General features: G+C 30.9%; 1 protein-coding gene across 1 annotated transcript; it reads right to left on the bottom strand.

The window, feature by feature from the left end:
* Positions 1-12: 12 nt before the first annotated feature.
* On the bottom strand, positions 13-17,179 carry cdadc1 (cytidine and dCMP deaminase domain containing 1). Its single transcript, XM_063010844.1, has 9 exons — positions 17,053-17,179; positions 7,898-7,998; positions 7,210-7,396; positions 5,672-6,232; positions 4,589-4,638; positions 3,446-3,615; positions 2,677-2,866; positions 2,449-2,500; positions 13-1,518 (listed from the first exon to the last, which is right to left on the bottom strand). Exons 1-9 carry the CDS (start codon positions 17,177-17,179, stop codon positions 1,451-1,453), a joined length of 1,506 nt encoding a protein of 501 aa, XP_062866914.1. The 3' UTR covers positions 13-1,450.
* Between the last annotated feature and the right edge of the window lie 743 nt (positions 17,180-17,922).

Here is a 17,922-nt window from a genome sequence, read left to right as displayed (position 1 = left end):
GGGGAGCCAGAGTGATGCAGCTTTAGGCTTTAATGTCGACTTCATTTGAATTAATTAGACAAAAGAACAACAGACATTTCCGAGCAGCAGCTTGATGGCTGAATGATGAATTTTTCCTGGAATCATTTTGTCAGTTTTATTTCTTGGAGAACATTATGATTACAGACGCCTCCTGCCATACTAGGCCACCCTAAGAGCATAAAACTTAGTCTATAGTCTAATCCAATCACATACCTCATTTGTATAATTTAAAAGAACGAATTCTATGTTTCATACATTTACTGAGAGCAAACCCCAGACCAGCATTTACACATGATGCAAAGTCTGGAAGGAGTGAAAAGTGCAAGTGTATAAACTGCTTTATTTAGTTTAAAAAAGGTGCAAAACAAAATGCAAACCAGCAAGCATCATTATTATTTTCTTTATTTATAAATTAGATTTATAATGAGAACAAATTGCCTGTTAAAGTTAATTTCTAATCACTCAAACTTGCACTTTTACACCTAGCTCAGATTCATTTGGATCCTGTGTTTGTTTGAGCATGTGTAAATGCAGTTTTCAAACCTGGCTGTGGGCCGGTGTACAGATCTCTGTTCTAATTCAAATTGGCAGTCTGAGTTTTACTTTGAGTAAGCTCAGGTGTAGAAGAACCCGTGTGTGATACAATCCTGAGGCCAGGCATAAAATAATGTGAATAATTACTTTTTGTTTCAAGCTTTACTAGGATAAAAACAAGATGTTACGACCTGCAGCTAAAAAAGAATGCATTTTAATATATACTGTGCAAAGAGAAGGAACACTGAATTCTTCACCTCAAAGCAGCATGCTTATATATGAAAAGAATCCATTTAAACATTTGATCAACGGTAAGTAAAAGAAAACAGCACTTTTAAGTAAAATTCCATGGTTGGTTAATTTTTTTGTAGCAGCACATACTCCACAGGGAACAAACAGCAAAGAAAATGCTATATTTAATTTCTTACATTTCCTTAAAGATCAATAATGTATCTATCTAAACATGTGCCAACTTTTGTACTTGTTACATTTTCTTTCCAGTATATTAAGTTCATAAATATTAACTATGCATTCTGTTGTGCAGGTATTTTTCCCTCTGTAGAGTATATATTCATGTAATTAGACTAGGGTGTCCAAACCTTTACAAAGGACTGTATTACTTGCTCGGCTGTTATACACACTCCTTCAGACAGCTGTTAGTAAGACAGCTTGCGCACAAAAATCCTTACTAAATTAGGGCCTCGATTCCTCCCAAATGCTCCCTGAATGAGATTTTTTTTTTCATTGTATGTGATTTTACTGTGATAAAACCATGGTGTGTATGTAATGGTGTATAACGGCCAGTACTATTACAGAAGTGCTACTGCAGTGGTTTCAGTTTAACATGCCTTCAATATGGTGCTAAATGAAGGGAAAGAATCGTTAGTGCTAGTCCTCATGTCCTCAGTCTCTTACTGCACTGACAGTCCACATCCTCTTCCCTTCTGTTTTTCAGGCAGCCGTCTGCAATTAAAAAGGGGCAAAAAATATCAGATGAAACAAAAAGCTCTGCCGCTCTTCAGGACTGCAATCTGATATTTCTAGCAAGGCAGAATTTGTATTTTTTCATTTGCTAATTATAAGTGGAATTTGACAAATAGGATAAAAAAAAAACACGATATCTACTTAGAACTGGATTAAATGTTTTGTTTTCACATGTACTTTATGGGGAAAATAAGTCAGAGTATGACAAACAGTAAGCTATAAGTTAGTAGTTATTATGGATGTGTATTGCTATTCTTTGGCACACTTTATTTACATTTCTACTAAACACAATGTATTTTGTCAGATACAGCCCTGAAATGATGGATCGGTATCTGATGCTTTAAATTTGGAATATTTTTTGATTTTTTTTAATGCTTTAAACGTGTATGATGATGACTGAGTACAGATCATAAACATGAACACAGCAGGCTACAGATGGTGGACAAAAATGAGACACTTATTTAAAGTAATACAATTGCACTGTTTTTATTAATTATATATTATTATTTCCTGATGATTTCAGGATGATAATGCCGCCAAATGATTATTGTGGTCTGATGAACACCAGATTAAAGTCAAGCATCTTTCCCAACCTTTTCAATCACCAAAAGTGAAGTAGATCCTCATCTCTTCTAAAATAACGCTCCAACATTTCACTACAAACCATTTTTGAAAGCAATTTAGGAAGAACCAAAACTGTTCTAAGAGGAGCAAGGCATCTAATCTGCTTGGTGATAATAACATCATGTTACTTGTGTCTTGTTTTGTCCATTCCTTTTATATTGTAGGTCACCACCATAAGTTTTGCATCATTCCTCGCAAAGTCATATAGTTAGTGTGTGACGGTAGAATCAGGTCATTATCTGTATCGACCGACACTCATTTTCTTAAAAGTAAGACTGAACTTACTTGGTACAGGTGTAGCAGTTTGTTCAGAGGAACTGGGATACGCCTTCTGCCACTTAAAACAACACACAAACACAATAACTATACATCATATTTTTAAATGATGGAACTATGAAAAACTATGGAAAAATGTCAGCCCTGTTGCTTCCTATTAAGGAAATCATGAAGGAATTAATTCTACACACACAATTCTACAATTCGTAAAAACTTTCTCGTCTTCTGCAAACTCACAATGAACTTGCGGACACCACGGAGTCTGTTAAAACTGATGTAGGAGATGTCATGTTTGTCTTTGCCACTGTCCAGGTCCGTGGTGTAGATCTGTTTGATGCCAGCACCGCGGATCAGAGGTACGCACTCATCACACGGGCACTTAGTCACAAACAGCATTGTGTTCTCCTCCTCCTTCACCTCTGCACTCCTAAGGTAGCAAACGAACAGGCAGAATATTGTGTGAGCTATGTGAAGAAAAAAACCCTGAAAGGAGCTTCACATATTTATTTAACTCATATAAAACAGCCTGATTCAGTTGAAGTCATTAGCTAAATGCGGTGTGTTATAGAGTGCACTCCTTGTAAACTTTGCAGGGAAGTGGAGGCTCCTGCTTCAGCTCATGATGATTTAATAGATGGTGGTAAATTTTATATGCATCATAAACCTGGTCTTTAACTAGCACACACACACTTCTTATTAGCAAGCAAATAATTCTCTACAAAAGGAAGCTAGAGTAGCACCACCAGGTGAGAGTAAATTATAGAACAGTTTCAAACACTTGACAGCTATGTATCAGTCACATAAAATATCAAAGGGTAAATATTGGCCTTAGCTTAAAGCATTATTTATGATTACTGTCATGGTAACAATCTGTTCACATGGTTACATGGTTCTGTATGCTACAGAAGTGTGATCTATATAAGGCACTCCAGTTTAGAAATATAATGGATAGCTCTCAGCCAATCAGAAGTGAGATTCCAATGTCATGAGATAATATTAAACACACCTAAATGTGAGGGCATTTTGCTCAGCGTGGATGATGTATCGGTATTTTCGTTGCTGTCTCTCCTCCTGCTTGTCATCCATCTGTGGAAACTCGGCATACTTTGAGCCCACCGGATAGGCATTATACCCACAGCTTACCAAGTACATGTTACCTGTGCCATCACACTGAGGCTGAAGGGGACAGGGAAAGAGGGAAAAAAGGAAAATACCTTATCATCAACCAAAAATACTAACAAGGCAAACATTGAATAATAAACAGTCAAGCAAAATAACTTGGAAAAAGAAGTCATGACTAAAAACTGACCAGGCCTAAATGTATTCAGTGTGTATGAATTTAGCTAAAATACATATAAAAAGCAGCATATTCCAAACAAATAAATATTAAACAGACATACCTACTGAACACTGTTACTCTGGAAATTTTGGGGGGAAATGGTATTTACAATGTCATTAAACTTTTTAATTTGTCCTCTAAATTCTCCACCCAAAGAACCCACTCAATTTTAACCAGTCAATTGTAACCAGCCAAACAAATTTTAAGCAATGAGAAACCCAGTCAATTACCCTCCCTCAGACACAGCCAGTTGTATTTGTTAAATGCCAGGCCTGGCTAATAGCACAGATTCTATTCATATTCAAACTCAAGAGCTCAAGATGTCAACGATGGTTAGCACATAGGTTGCTGCGCCACCCGCAGGAGTTAAGGCATCCTTGGCCAATTTGCATATTTTGTTCGCTAACATTCAAAAACCATGGGCTCCTTTAAGAATAAAGCTGTGTGAATTTCAGTATATGATTATTGTATCAGCTAATACATTAGCTTTAAGCAAAATGTTTCAACATCATCAATGTTTCAGTGTTTACATATATTATATGTTGCATAAGGAAGTTTAAATGCTTTCTTGAAATAAAATTTTCCAGTAAACTGGAAAATGTGTCAAGTGTCATGCGTCAACTGCCAATCCAGCATTTAAAATAATACAAAATGTCAGAGAGAAGTCAATTTAAATAACAAAAAAATTTAACAAAGAAACAGTGTCTGTAATATGCTAGTCACGAAATACTATACTAGTCAGTGCTAGTCACATCACCACAAAATACTCCAAGAACATTGTAGCATGCAGAGACACAGAATTCCATTTACCAATCTGCCCTCTGCCCAAATCACCGCTCCAACTCCCACTTTAGGATCTTCTAAAATACCACAAAACAAAAACAAGTCATATTACTAAGTTTATTACTTTATTTAATTGAATTCAATGTTACTGTCACAAATCAGCTCATTTTTCAGCTTCTTTAGATTCAAGTCTTTAAAATGACAGCACTAAAGCTGGAAACAAAATGTATTAAGTGTGTATATACTCTGTGTTAAAATGTCAATGGTTGATATACGGCAGTAATACAGGAAATACATATTAGAAAGTAGACCCACATATTCTAGTACATGTATGCTGCAGAGCAGCTAATGTCAATAGGTTTTTCACCTAGAATTGTAACCAAATAATCTAAACAGCTGATATAAAAATGATGTGGATAGATGGGTAAAAATCTTATTCTGAGTGCAGTTTTAACGGCAGACCAAGGCTGCATCTCTTATTCAAACTGGGTTTAACTGGGTTTTTAGAAATGCTTTTAAGGTTCTGTGTATTATTTATTGATTCATGTTTTCTATTATTGTGAAGCACCTTTAACAGCTGTCTTGTATAAAACACTCATATTATTTTGTTTGTTTATTAGGATTTTACCGTCATGTTTTACACTTACATTCATGACAGGAACGGTAGTCACTCATCACACAAGGTTCATCAGTTCACAAGGTTATATCAAACAGTCGTGGACAATTTAGTATCTCCAATTCACCTCACTTGCATGTTTTTGGACTGTAGGAGGAAACCGGAGCACCCGGAGGAAACCCACACGGACACGGGGAGAACATGCAAACTCCAAACAGAAAGGACCCGGACCGCCCCACCTGGGGATCGAACCCAGGACCTTCTTGCTGTGAGGCGACAGTGCTACCCACTTAGCCACGGTGCCGCCCCTCTCATTTTAAAAACTAATAGTAAACCAGATGTAATGTAACTTACTAATACTAACCCCATTTCCAAAAAAAAATGGGATTTTGAAGTACAAAACACTGAACACCAACATCTTGGCTAATCAACTACATCTGGAATGTAATAATCTGTTTTTAATTTAATTGCTTAAATAAACTCAGACATCTCACCTGTTCTGTAAGCCAGTAGTGTGGCTTGGATAATACAGTGTCTCACAACATCCTGAGGTAACGTTCTGTATCCATTGATTATAGGATCTGTCTCATAAAACCCATACTTGTGCTTGAGAACAGGAACACTGGCAGCCACGGAGGCCAGAACCTTGATCAGGTCCTTCATGTGCTGGCGCAGATGACTGAAATATGGTTCTGTGCAAAAGTTATTCAGCCCCATTCTACTGAGCAGGTCCCTGTGCAGATTATCATCCTGTATAAGAAATTTTGTAGAGAAATCAACCCAGTTCCTCCAGCGTTCTGTCCTATACAGTTCATGGATGTCGACTGAGGGGTCATCCGCTGCCATTCTACCCAGAAAGTCACCTTTGCAGGAGGTCTCCTCTACAAACTGAAGCATGGAGTTGGCTAAGGGCTGGAGCAGCACGCAGATGTGCGGCCTGCTGTTAGATTTAAGTCTTTCAGCTGCTGCTGCATCCAGCAAGGCCTCCTGAGAATTAGAACCTGCAGTGCTTATCTCAGCATCAGCCGGCCAGTATGAGATCCTGTTAACACCAGCTGAGAGAAGAAACGAGAAATAAAGATCAGGGACAAATAATTGGCTATAAATAGCTATAAATAAGATACAAAAAGGTAACCACCAGTCTTTAAAACATGTTAATTTGCCTGCAAAGGCCTGAATAAGAATTACATTAATTAAATTCAGATTTTTCAAAGTCAGATGGTCTTAACAAATTATAAATCTTATTTTTATACAGGGTCAACCATGCAAGGCAGGAGTATGATTAGACGGGATTTAAAGCTAGGTCCCAAACTGTGGCCTTTCACATACTACTGGATGTCAGCATATAGGGCATTGGCTCTTAAACTGTGGAATGAGTACCACTCAACAATCTGTCAGACCATGATATTTATATTAGTCCTTTTTAGGTAAATACAAGAGCAGGGAAGTTGTGGCATTTAAGGAGACTGAATCTCATTATATGGGTAAAACATCTAAAATCCTTGCAATTGCTAATTAAGGAATGTTGTTTTTAGACTTGGATTATTTAGTGACTGACTTTATAGCAAGGTGGTAAAACAGACAATGAATAAATAAATTACTTGCAAGGTAGCAACCTAAACCCATCATTGCTCATAAAGACTTAGGCTTTTTTGGCTGCTGAGCAATGGGACTTACATTTAGATTAGAGATTAGAATAACTCTTAGTAAGGGTGCGCAGTAAGGGTCTGTGTGAGTCCTGGTTGGTCATAGAACAAGAAGTGGCTGGCTTAAATGCACATGTAACATGCAATAGGGTATTGGAAACGACTAGATTAGGGATAAAAAACAAATAAAGGGAAAAAAAAACAAAACCATTAGTGCAAGGGGTCCAGAGAAAGTGAGGCTGGAGTAAGCATGATACCATTTCAGCTTGCCTGGTGGTTAGTGAGTGTTAAAAACATAACTAAAAATTGTTCCTATTTTACAACAAACTTTTCAAGTATCTCAATTTAACCAGAAAATTGCAGCTGAGCAAGCACTGGTGACTTACCATTGATGATCATCTTGAGACAGGTGGAACATGGCTTTCTGGAGAAGTACAGATCACAACCTTTCAGTCGGGGTCCATGTCTGATCACTGCTACCTGACCTGCATGCAGCTCATCTCCAGAGCAATGAAGACCCAAGATTCTTTGGTCATGGACCACAACCAGACCAGCGACTTGTGCCTGAAAAAGCTGCATTACAGTTAATGCAACAGTACAGTTAGTTACTGTAAAAAACACTGTTCTTAGATTGAGATTTACCTTCCAAATGCTTATACCAGGGTTACTGATTTTGCAAGTATATTAATCACAGATCAATCACAAAAGAATACAACAAAGTTCATTATGTGGCAGAATGACCAAATACAAATGTTACATGCAACCAAATACTTTATGTTTAAATCTGATGGTTTAAGATTAGGATTTGATTGATCAACCAAAAGAAAATACAAAATAAAAAACAGACATGTTATGTAAAAAATGTGGGTTTGTCTACAATGTGGTAAAATGTGGTTGGGTTGTGGGCATACAGGTACATTACAGAGATGGTAGGTGTATTGTGGTACCCAATGTACCTAGCCAAACATAAGGTTCTGTTTGTGTTTCTTGAAGTAGTCTATGGTGTATACTATGGTGTAAAATTAGCATACCAGTCGAAAGAAAGTCTGAGAGAAATAAAGAAAAAATACTTACAGATTCATTGTCTTGTCTCTGTGATTCCCTCTTGGGAAAAAGTTCCATCCAAAGACTCAATAAGGTGAAGACATTAACTTTGGAAAGTCTCAGTCCATGACCTGGAACAACATAATCTATATTTTATAATTACTGATGTAATTATCTACTGGTAAACTAATGCTTTTCTTGATAGAATATTCCAGCATGTCACTCTTATCTCTATGTAATACTCAAATAGCATATTAGCATATTCAATAAATTGTTCAAATTTCTCTGTAATGATAAAAAAAACAACAGATGTGAAACATACTTAGAGGTTTAAGGGCACTTGCTGGCAAGTGTGTTAGAAGTAATTTTGAGCCCTTTAAAAACTTAAATCACTGCCACCCACCTTCATTCACCTCCAAATAAGTTTAGCGGTCCATGTCCCTTAATTTCATATTCCACCTCTGTTAAGGTTGGGTGATTAAATATGTTTGCAAATCATGTATTTCATAACACAGTTTCTATTGTACATATGTAACTATTATACATTTAAGATTAGTATATTTTGCCTCATGCCTCAATATATAAGAAATAGCTTGAGATACCATGTTGTAATAAACTTTTTTCTTTTAACAGTCATACACTAATATATTTGTGTAAATAACTATACACTTACAAGTTAAATGTTTGGTTTTAGAGTCTTGACTGTGGCATTACAGCCATTAAACTGGATTACCAACTAGACTTTTTAGCTGTTTATTCTTTACAGGATAGCAGAACCAAAGAAGGATTTAAAGCACAGAAAGAATTCTAATTAGAGTAAAATATTCACATTGCAGACAGTTTTTAACTTTCACAACATGACGTATGGTGTGGCTTTACCTTGTGTGTGTCAGTTAAACATTACAAAACGTAAGAAGCAAGTTGGCTGAGATTTCTACAAGATGACAGTCATGACATTTTAGTCCTTTTAATCATAAGATGAAAGCCATTTAGCAATGTTACATTTGGGAATTATATTGGCGGGGTCTTCTATGTGAATAGCAAATAAATGTAAAGAAGTCTGGTTGTACAGTGTGAACAGTGTAAACATGGGTTTCTATTTCCCCCGGGTATAACCTTTAAGGTTTGGATTGAGGTGTAAATTAGGTGTGTCAATGCACATACTGTATGTAACTCCCCCCTCCTGCTATTCGGGATATATTTGGGTGTGGAGTTTTGCTTTAAAGTACAAATACTGTAATATTATATTAAGGTGTCAAAATATCGTCTTTCTATTACTTTTTTAAACACTCAGTAGAAGGGCAGCCACAGACTGCGGTAAAGTTAGTTTTATATTCGACATTCGTTTAACATTCGCCATTCCGATCTATATAAATGGTTCAAAAAACACTTAACACCTACTTATTTTACGATTTCTTGCACAGATTTAAGTGGGCAACATACTACAAAAGCTATTTTATAATAATTTTAAGGTTAAATGTATTTATTTAAAGAAAGATTAAAATGAAACCGCTGATCAAGCGTCAACTTCAGCTAAAGCGTTAGGGAGCGTCATCAAACTAACAGAAAAACGTAGGAAACATTTACTCTACACTCATTACAGAGAAAAAAATCCATTAAAGTCTTGTAATGTATTCATGGTTTCATGTCAATCTATTTTTTATAAACACAAATTATTGTATCTCACAACCTACAAACCTTGTTTTATAGATACTGTTTTTATATGTCAGTTATTTTAATTTAAAATTAAGATAAAAAAAATCCATGATATTTTGATATTGGAGACAAATAAATCTATTCAACTATGATATGATTTAATATAATAAACCCAAACTATTTTTAATATACACATATTAATGTCCCTCACATCCTACAAGCCTTGTTTTTTAAATAATACTTTTATTTTAAATGTATTTAAATTTATAGTTTATATCAATGAATACGTAATAAGTGTTTATAAGAGATACATCTATTAAACTCTTAAATGATTAAATGTAAGAAACCCAAACTATTTTAATATACACATATTAATGTCCCTCACATCCTACAAACCTTCTTTTTTAAATAATACTTTTACTTTTAGTTTATTTTAATTTATACTTAAGATCAAAGAAAACCATAATACTTTTATATTGGAACTACAGAAATCTATTAAACTCTGATATCATTTAATACAATAAACCCAAACTATTTTTAATATACACATATTAATGTCCCTCACATCCTACAAAAATTGTTTTATAGATACTGCTTTTATTTTTACTCTATTTTAATTTACAGTTAAGATCAATGAATACGTTAGAAATGTGTATAAGAGATAAATCTATTAAACTCTTACATGATTTTATATAAGAAACCCAAACTATTTTCAATATACACATATTAATGTCCCTCACATCCTACAAACCTTCTTTTTTAAATAATACTTTTATTTATTTATTTTTTTAATTTATACTTATGATCAATGAATCCATAATACTTTTATATTGGAACTAAAGAAATCTATTAAACTCTGATATCATTTAATACAATAAACCCAAACTATTTTTAATATACACATATTAATGTCCCTCACATCCTACAAAACTTGTTTTATAGATACTACTTTTATTTTTAATTTATTTTAATTTATACTTAGGATCAATTAATTCATAATACTTTTATATTGGAACTAAAGAAATCTATTAAACTCTTACATGATTTAATATACTAAACCCAAACTATTTTTAACATACACATATTAATGTCCCTCACATCCTACAAGAGTTGTTTTATAGATACTACTTTTATTTTTAATTTATTTTAATTTATACTTAGGATCAATTAATTCATAATACTTTTATATTGGAACTAAAGAAATCTATTAAACTCTTACATGATTTAATATACTAAACCCAAACTATTTTTAACATACACATATTAATGTCCCTCACATCCTACAAGAGTTGTTTTATAGATACTACTTTTATTTTTAATTTATTTTAATTTATACTTAGGATCAATTAATTCATAATACTTTTATATTGGAACTAAAGAAATCTATTAAACTCTTACATGATTTAATATACTAAACCCAAACTATTTTTAATATACACATATTAATGTCCCTCACAACCTACAAAAGTTGTTTTTTAAATAATACTTTTATTTTTAGTTTATTTTAATTAATAGTTAAAATCAATGAATATGTAATGTGTGTATAAGAGATAAATCTATTAAACTCTTACATGATTTAATATAATAAACCCAAACTATTTTTAACATACACATATTAATTTCCCTCACATCCTACAAAAGTTGTTTTATAGATACTACTTTTATTTTTATTTTATTTTAATTTATAGTTAGGATCAATGAATCTATAATACTTTTATATTGGAACTAAAGAAATCTATTAAACTCTGATATCATTTAATATAATAAAACCAAACTATTTTTAAAATACACATATTAAGTTCCCTCACATCCTACAAAAGTTGTTTTAAAAATACTGCTTTTATTTTTATTTTATTTTTATTTATAATGAAGATCAATAAACCTATAAAACTTTTATATTGAAACTAAATAAATCTATTAAACTATGATATGATTTAATATAATAATGTCAAACTATTTTTAGTAAACACATATCAATGTCCCTCACATCCTACAAATGTTGTTTTAAAAATACTTCTTTTTTTTTTTCATTTATAGTTAAAATTTTTATATACATAATACTTTTATATTGGAATTAAATAAATCTATTAAACTCTGATATAATTTTATATAATAAACCCAAACTATTTTTTATATACACATATTAATGTCCCTCACATCCTACAAACCTTGTTTTGTAGATACTGCTTTTATTTTTATTTTATTTTTATTTATAGTTAAGATCAATTGATCCATATTATGTGTATATCAGAGATAAATCTATTAAACTCTAAAATGATTTAATATAATAAAGGCAAGCTTTTTTTGATAAACACATATTAATGTCCCTCACATTCTAAAAACATTGGTTTATAGATACTGCTTTTTTTTATTTTATTATTTTAATTTATACTTTAGACCACTGAATCCTCAACACTTTTACATTGGACACAAATAAATCTATTAAACTCTAATATAATTTAATATAATGAAGTCAAACTATTTTTAATATAAACATATTAATGTTCCTCACAACCTACAAACCTTGTTTTATAATTACTGCTTTTATTTTTATTTTATTTTTATTTATAGTTAAAATTAGTACATTCATAATACCTTTATATTGGAACTAAATACATTTATTAAACTCTGATAAGATTTAATATAATAAAACCAAACTATTTTTATATACACACATTATTGTCCCTCACATCCTACAAACATTGTTTTATAGATACTGTTTAAATTTTTTTTATTTTAATTTATAGTTAAGATCATTAAATCCAAAATAAGTGTGTACAAGAGATAAATCTATTAAGTTCTGATATAATTAAATATAATTAACCCACACTATTTTTTATATACACATATTGATGTCCATAACATCCAACAGTTGTTTTGTAGATACTTCTTTTATTTAGATTTTATTTTATTTTATGGTTCAAATCCATAATAAAAAAACCCTAATAAGTGTGTATCATAGATAAATCTATTAAACTCAGATTTGATTTAATATAATAAAATAAAACTATTTTTTAAAAACACATATTAATGTCCCTTATATCCTACAAACCTTGTTTTGTAATTACTGCTTTTATTTTTAATTTATTTTAAATTAAAGTTAATATCTGTAAATACATAATAATTGTATATCAGAGATCAATCTATTAAACTCTGAAATAATATACTATAATAAAGTAAAACTATTTTTTATATACACATATTAATGTCCTTCACATCCTACAAACATTGTTCATAAGATTTATTTATTTCCAGTATAAAAGTATTATGGATATTTTGATCATGATTATAAATTAAAATAAAATAACAATAAAAACAGTATCTATAAAACAAGGTTTGTAGGATGTGAGAGACATTAATATGTAATTAATAAAAATAGTTTGACTTTATTATTTTAAATTATATCAGAGTTTAACAAATTTAACTCTTATACACACTGATTATGGATTTATTATTATGGATTTTAACTATAAATTAAAATAAAAAAAAAATATGAGCATTATCTATAAAACAAGGTTTGTAGGTTGTGGGGGACATTAATATGTGTATTTAAAAAATAGTTTGGGTTTATTATATTACATCATATCAGAGTTTAATAGATTTATTTAGTTCCAGTATAAAAGTATTATGTATATAACAATTTTATCTATAAATTAAAAAAATAAAAATTAAAGCATTTTCTATAAAACAGGGCTTGTAGGATGTGAGGGACATTAATATGCATATATTAAAAATAGTTTGGGTTTATTATATTAAATTATATCAGAGTTTAATAGATTTATTTATCTATAGTATAAAAGTATGTATTTTATTGATCTTAACTATAAATTAAAATACAAAAAAAACAGTTTTTTTAAAACAATGTTTGTAGGATTTGAGGGACATTAATATGTGTATATTAAAAATTGTTTAGGTTTATTATATAAAATCATGTCAAAGTTTATTAGATTAAACTCTGATACACACTTATTATGGATTCATTGATCTTAAGTATAAAAAAAAAAAATAATACAAATCTATTAAACTCTGAAATCATTTAATATACTAAACCCAAACTATTTTTATTATACACATACTAATGTCCCTCACATCCTACAAAATTTTTTTTTTTTAAATAATAATTTCATTTTTGGTTTATAATTTGGGTTTATTATATTAAATCATATCACAGTTTAATAGATTTATCTCTGATAACCACTTATTATGGATTTATTGATCTTAAGTATTAATTACAAAAAAAAAAAAAGCAGTAATTATAAAACAAGGTTTGTAGGATGTGAAGGACATTAATATGCGTATATTAAAAAAACTTTGGGTTTATTATATTAAATGATTTCAGAGTTTAACAGATTTATTTATCTTCAATATAAAAGTATTATGGATTCATTGATCCTAACTATAAACAAAAATAAAATAAAAATAAAAGCAGTATCTATAAAACAAGGTTTGTAGGATGTGAGGGACATTAGTATGTGTATATTAAAAATAATTTGGGTTTATTATATTAAATCATGTAAGAGTTTAATAGATTTTTTTGTTCCAATATAAAAGTATTATGGGTTTACTGATTTTAACTATAAATTAAAATAAATTAAAAATAAAAGTATTATTTAAAAAACAAGTTTTGTAGGATGTGAGGGACATTAGAATGTGTATAATAAAAATAGTTTGGGTTTAATGTATTAATTAATATCATAGTTTAATAGATTTCTGTAGTTCCAATATAAAAGTATTATGGTTTTCTTTGATCTTAAGTATAAATTTAAATAAATTAAAAATAAAATTATTATTTAAAAAACAAGTTTTGTAGGTTGTGAGGGACATTAATATGTGTATATTAAAAATAGTTTGGGTTTATTATTTTAAATCATGTAAGAGTTTAATAGATTTCTTTAGTTCCAATATAAAACTATTATGGATTCATTGATCCTAAGTATAAATTAAAATACATTAAAAATAAAAGTAGTATCTACAAAACAACTTTTGTCGGATGTGAGGGACATTAATATGTGTATGTTAAAAATAGTTTGGTTTTATTATATTAAATCATGTAAGAGTTTAATAGATTTATTTGTTATACACACTTATTACGTATGCATTGATATAAACTATAAATTAAAATAAATTAAAAATAAAAGTATTATTTAAAAAAGAAGGTTTGTAGGATGTGAGGGGCATTAATATGTGTATATTAAAAATAGTTTGGGTTTATTATTTTAAATCATGTAAGAGTTTAATAGATTTCTTTAGTTCCAATATAAAACTATTATGGATTCATTGATCCTAAGTATAAATTTAAATACATTAAAAATAAAAGTAGTATCTACAAAACAACTTTTGTAGGATGTGAGGGACATTGATATGTGTATATTAAAAATAGTTTGGGTTTCTTATAATAAATCATGTAAGAGTTTAATAGATTTATCTCTTATACACACATTCCGTATTCATTGATCTTAATTATAAAAAAAAATAAAAATAAAAGGGTTATTTAAAAAAACAAGTTTTGTAGGATGTGAGGGACATTAATATGTGTATATTAAAAATAGTTTGGGTTTAGTATATTAAATCATGTAAGAGTTTAATAGATTTGTCTCTTATACACACATTACGTATTAATTGATTTTAACTATTAATTAAAAAAAACTAAAAATAAAAGTATTATTTAAAAAACAACTTTTGTAGGTTGTGAGGGACATTAATATGTGTATATTAAAAATAGTTTGGGTTTATTTTATTAAATCATGTAAGAGTTAAATAGATTTATCTGTTATACACACTTATTACGTGCATTGATATAAACTATAAATTAAAATAATTTAAAAATAAAAGTATTATTTAAAAAAGAAGGTTTGTAGGATGTGAGGGACATTAATATGTGTATAGTAAAAATAGTTTGAGTTTAGTATATTAAATGATATCAGAGTTTAATAGATTTATTTAGTTCCAGTATAAGTGTATTATCAATTCATTGATCATAAGTATAAATTAAAATAAATTAAAAATAAAAGTAGTATCTATAAAACAACTTTTGTAGGATGTGAGGGACATTAATATGTGTATGTTAAAAATAGTTTGGGTTTCTTTTATTAAATCATGTAAGAGTTTAAAAGATTTCTTTAGTTCCAATATAAAAGTATTATGGATTCATTGATCCTAATTATAAATTAAAATAAATTAAAAATAAAAGTAGTATCTATAAAACAACTTTTGTAGGATGTGAGGGACATTAATATGTGTATGTTAAAAATAGTTTGGTTTTATTATATTAAATCATATAGGAGTTAAATAGATTTATCTCTTATATACACTTATTACGTATGCATTGATATAAACTATAAATTTAAATAAATTTAAAATAAAAGTATTATTTAAAAAAGAAGGTTTGTAGGATGTGAGGGACATTAATATGTGTATATTAAAAATAGTTTGGGTTTCTTTTATTAAATCATGTAAGAGTTTAATAGATGTATCTCTTATAAACACTTATTACGTATTCATTGATATAAACTATAAATTAAAATAAATTTAAAATGAAAGTATTATTTAAAAAACAAGGTTTGTAGGATGTGAGGGACATTAATATGTGTATATTAAAAATAGTTTGGGTTTATTATATTAAATCATATCATAGTTGAATAGATTTATTTGTCTCCAATATCAAAATATCATGGATTTTTTTATCTTAATTTTAAATTAAAATAACTGACATATAAAAACAGTATCTATAAAACAAGGTTTGTAGGTTGTGAGATACAATAATTTGTGTTTATAAAAAATAGATTGACATGAAACCATGAATACATTACAAGACTTTAATGGATTTTTTTCTCTGTAATAAGTGCAGAGTAAATGTTTCCTACGTTTTTCTGTTAGTTTGATGACGCTCCCTAACGCTTTAGCTGAAGTTGACGCTTGATCAGCGGTTTCATTTTAATCTTTCTTTAAATAAATACATTTAACCTTAAAATTATTATAAAATAGCTTTTGTAGTATGTTGCCCACTTAAATCTGTGCAAGAAATCGTAAAATAAGTAGGTGTTAAGTGTTTTTTGAACCATTTATATAGATCGGAATGGCGAATGTTAAACGAATGTCGAATATAAAACTAACTTTACCGCACAGTGGCTAAGTGGGGAGCACTGTCGCCTCACAGCAGGAAGGAGTGTGGAGTTTGCATGTTCTCCCCGTGTCTGCGTGGGTTTACTCCGAGCGCTCCGGTTTCCTCCCACAGTCCAAAGACATGCAAGTGAGGTAAATTGGAGATACTAAAATTGTGTTCGATACAACCTGTGTGAACTAATGAACCTTGTGTAATGAGTAACTACCTGTCCTGTCATGAATGTAACCAGTGTAAAACATGACGTTAAAATCCTAATAAACAAACAAACAAACACTCAGTAGAAAATGACAACATCTAAACCAGTACACCAGCTTTAGTAGGCTAACTAAACAGTGGCTCTTTAGTAGATATTTAGGACAGAGCCTGTAATGTGGGGTTAAACCGGCCTCTCTTGGTCAGTACTAACCTTGTAGTTTGCTGTCGGTCTGTGTGCTGCTGTCCTTGACTTTAGTAAAATCATCTTCACTGTCTGAATTGAAACCGTTTTCTATTTTTCCACAGTCCTGTCGATATTCGCTGTTTAAAGCTGCCATTCAGTCCCAATAACAGATGTCAATAATAAAGATGGTTAATGATTCTTCTGCCCTACATCTATTTACATCTGATCCTCCTCCAGGAAGAGCCTTCATCTGACGTTTGGACCTGGGTTGCCACGTATTACAAACATAAATCCCCGGATTCACTCTAACTGGCTGTACTTGGACTTCACGCAGGTAAACAGGGACTGGGTAGCGCTTTATGTTAGGCTGGCCAGATTTCCTAACAAGCGATTTGGGAATCCATCCCCAAGACAAAGCAACTGGGGCGGCACGGTGGCTAAGTGGGCAGCTCTGTCGCCTCACAGCAAGAAGGTCCTGGGTTCGATCCCCAGGTGGGGTGGTCTGGGTCCTTTCTGTGTGGAGTTTGCATGTTCTCCCCGTGTCTGCATGGGTTTCCTCCGGGTGCTCCGGTTTCCTCCCACAGTCCAAAGACATGCAAGTGAGGTGAATTGGAGACACTGAATTGTCCATGACTGTGTTTGATATAACCTTGTGAACTGAAGAAACTTGTGTAATGAGTAACTACCGTTCCTGTCATGAATGTAACCAAAGTGTAAAACATGACGTTAAAATCCTAATAAACAAACAAGGCAGCTGAGGCTCCTGGTTGGTTGAATGTTAACAAAAATACCGGGTCCCCAGGTCGGGCGGTCGGAGTCCTTTTTGGGTGTCTGCGTGGGTTCCTCCCACAGTCCAAAGACATGCAAGTGACACAAAACTGTCCATGACTGTGTTTG

The sequence above is a fragment of the Trichomycterus rosablanca genome, chromosome 15 (assembly GCF_030014385.1).
Source record: "Trichomycterus rosablanca isolate fTriRos1 chromosome 15, fTriRos1.hap1, whole genome shotgun sequence".
NCBI lineage: Eukaryota > Metazoa > Chordata > Actinopteri > Siluriformes > Trichomycteridae > Trichomycterus > Trichomycterus rosablanca.
This window is presented reverse-complemented; position numbering and strand designations above follow the sequence as displayed.

What these genes read in the sequence shown, in the direction of transcription:
- cdadc1 (XM_063010844.1), bottom strand. Translation starts at nt 17,179, where the DNA reads ATGGCAGCTTTAAACAGCGAATATCGACAGGACTGTGGAAAAATAGAA. An exon ending in GACCGACAGCAAACTACAAG is followed by an intron (nt 7,999 to 17,052) that starts GTTAGTACTGAC and finishes ATGTTGTTCCAG; the next exon opens with GTCATGGACTGAGACTTTCC. An exon ending in AACTGCTACACCTGTACCAA is followed by an intron (nt 1,519 to 2,448) that starts GTAAGTTCAGTC and finishes TTTTAATTGCAG; the next exon opens with ACGGCTGCCTGAAAAACAGA.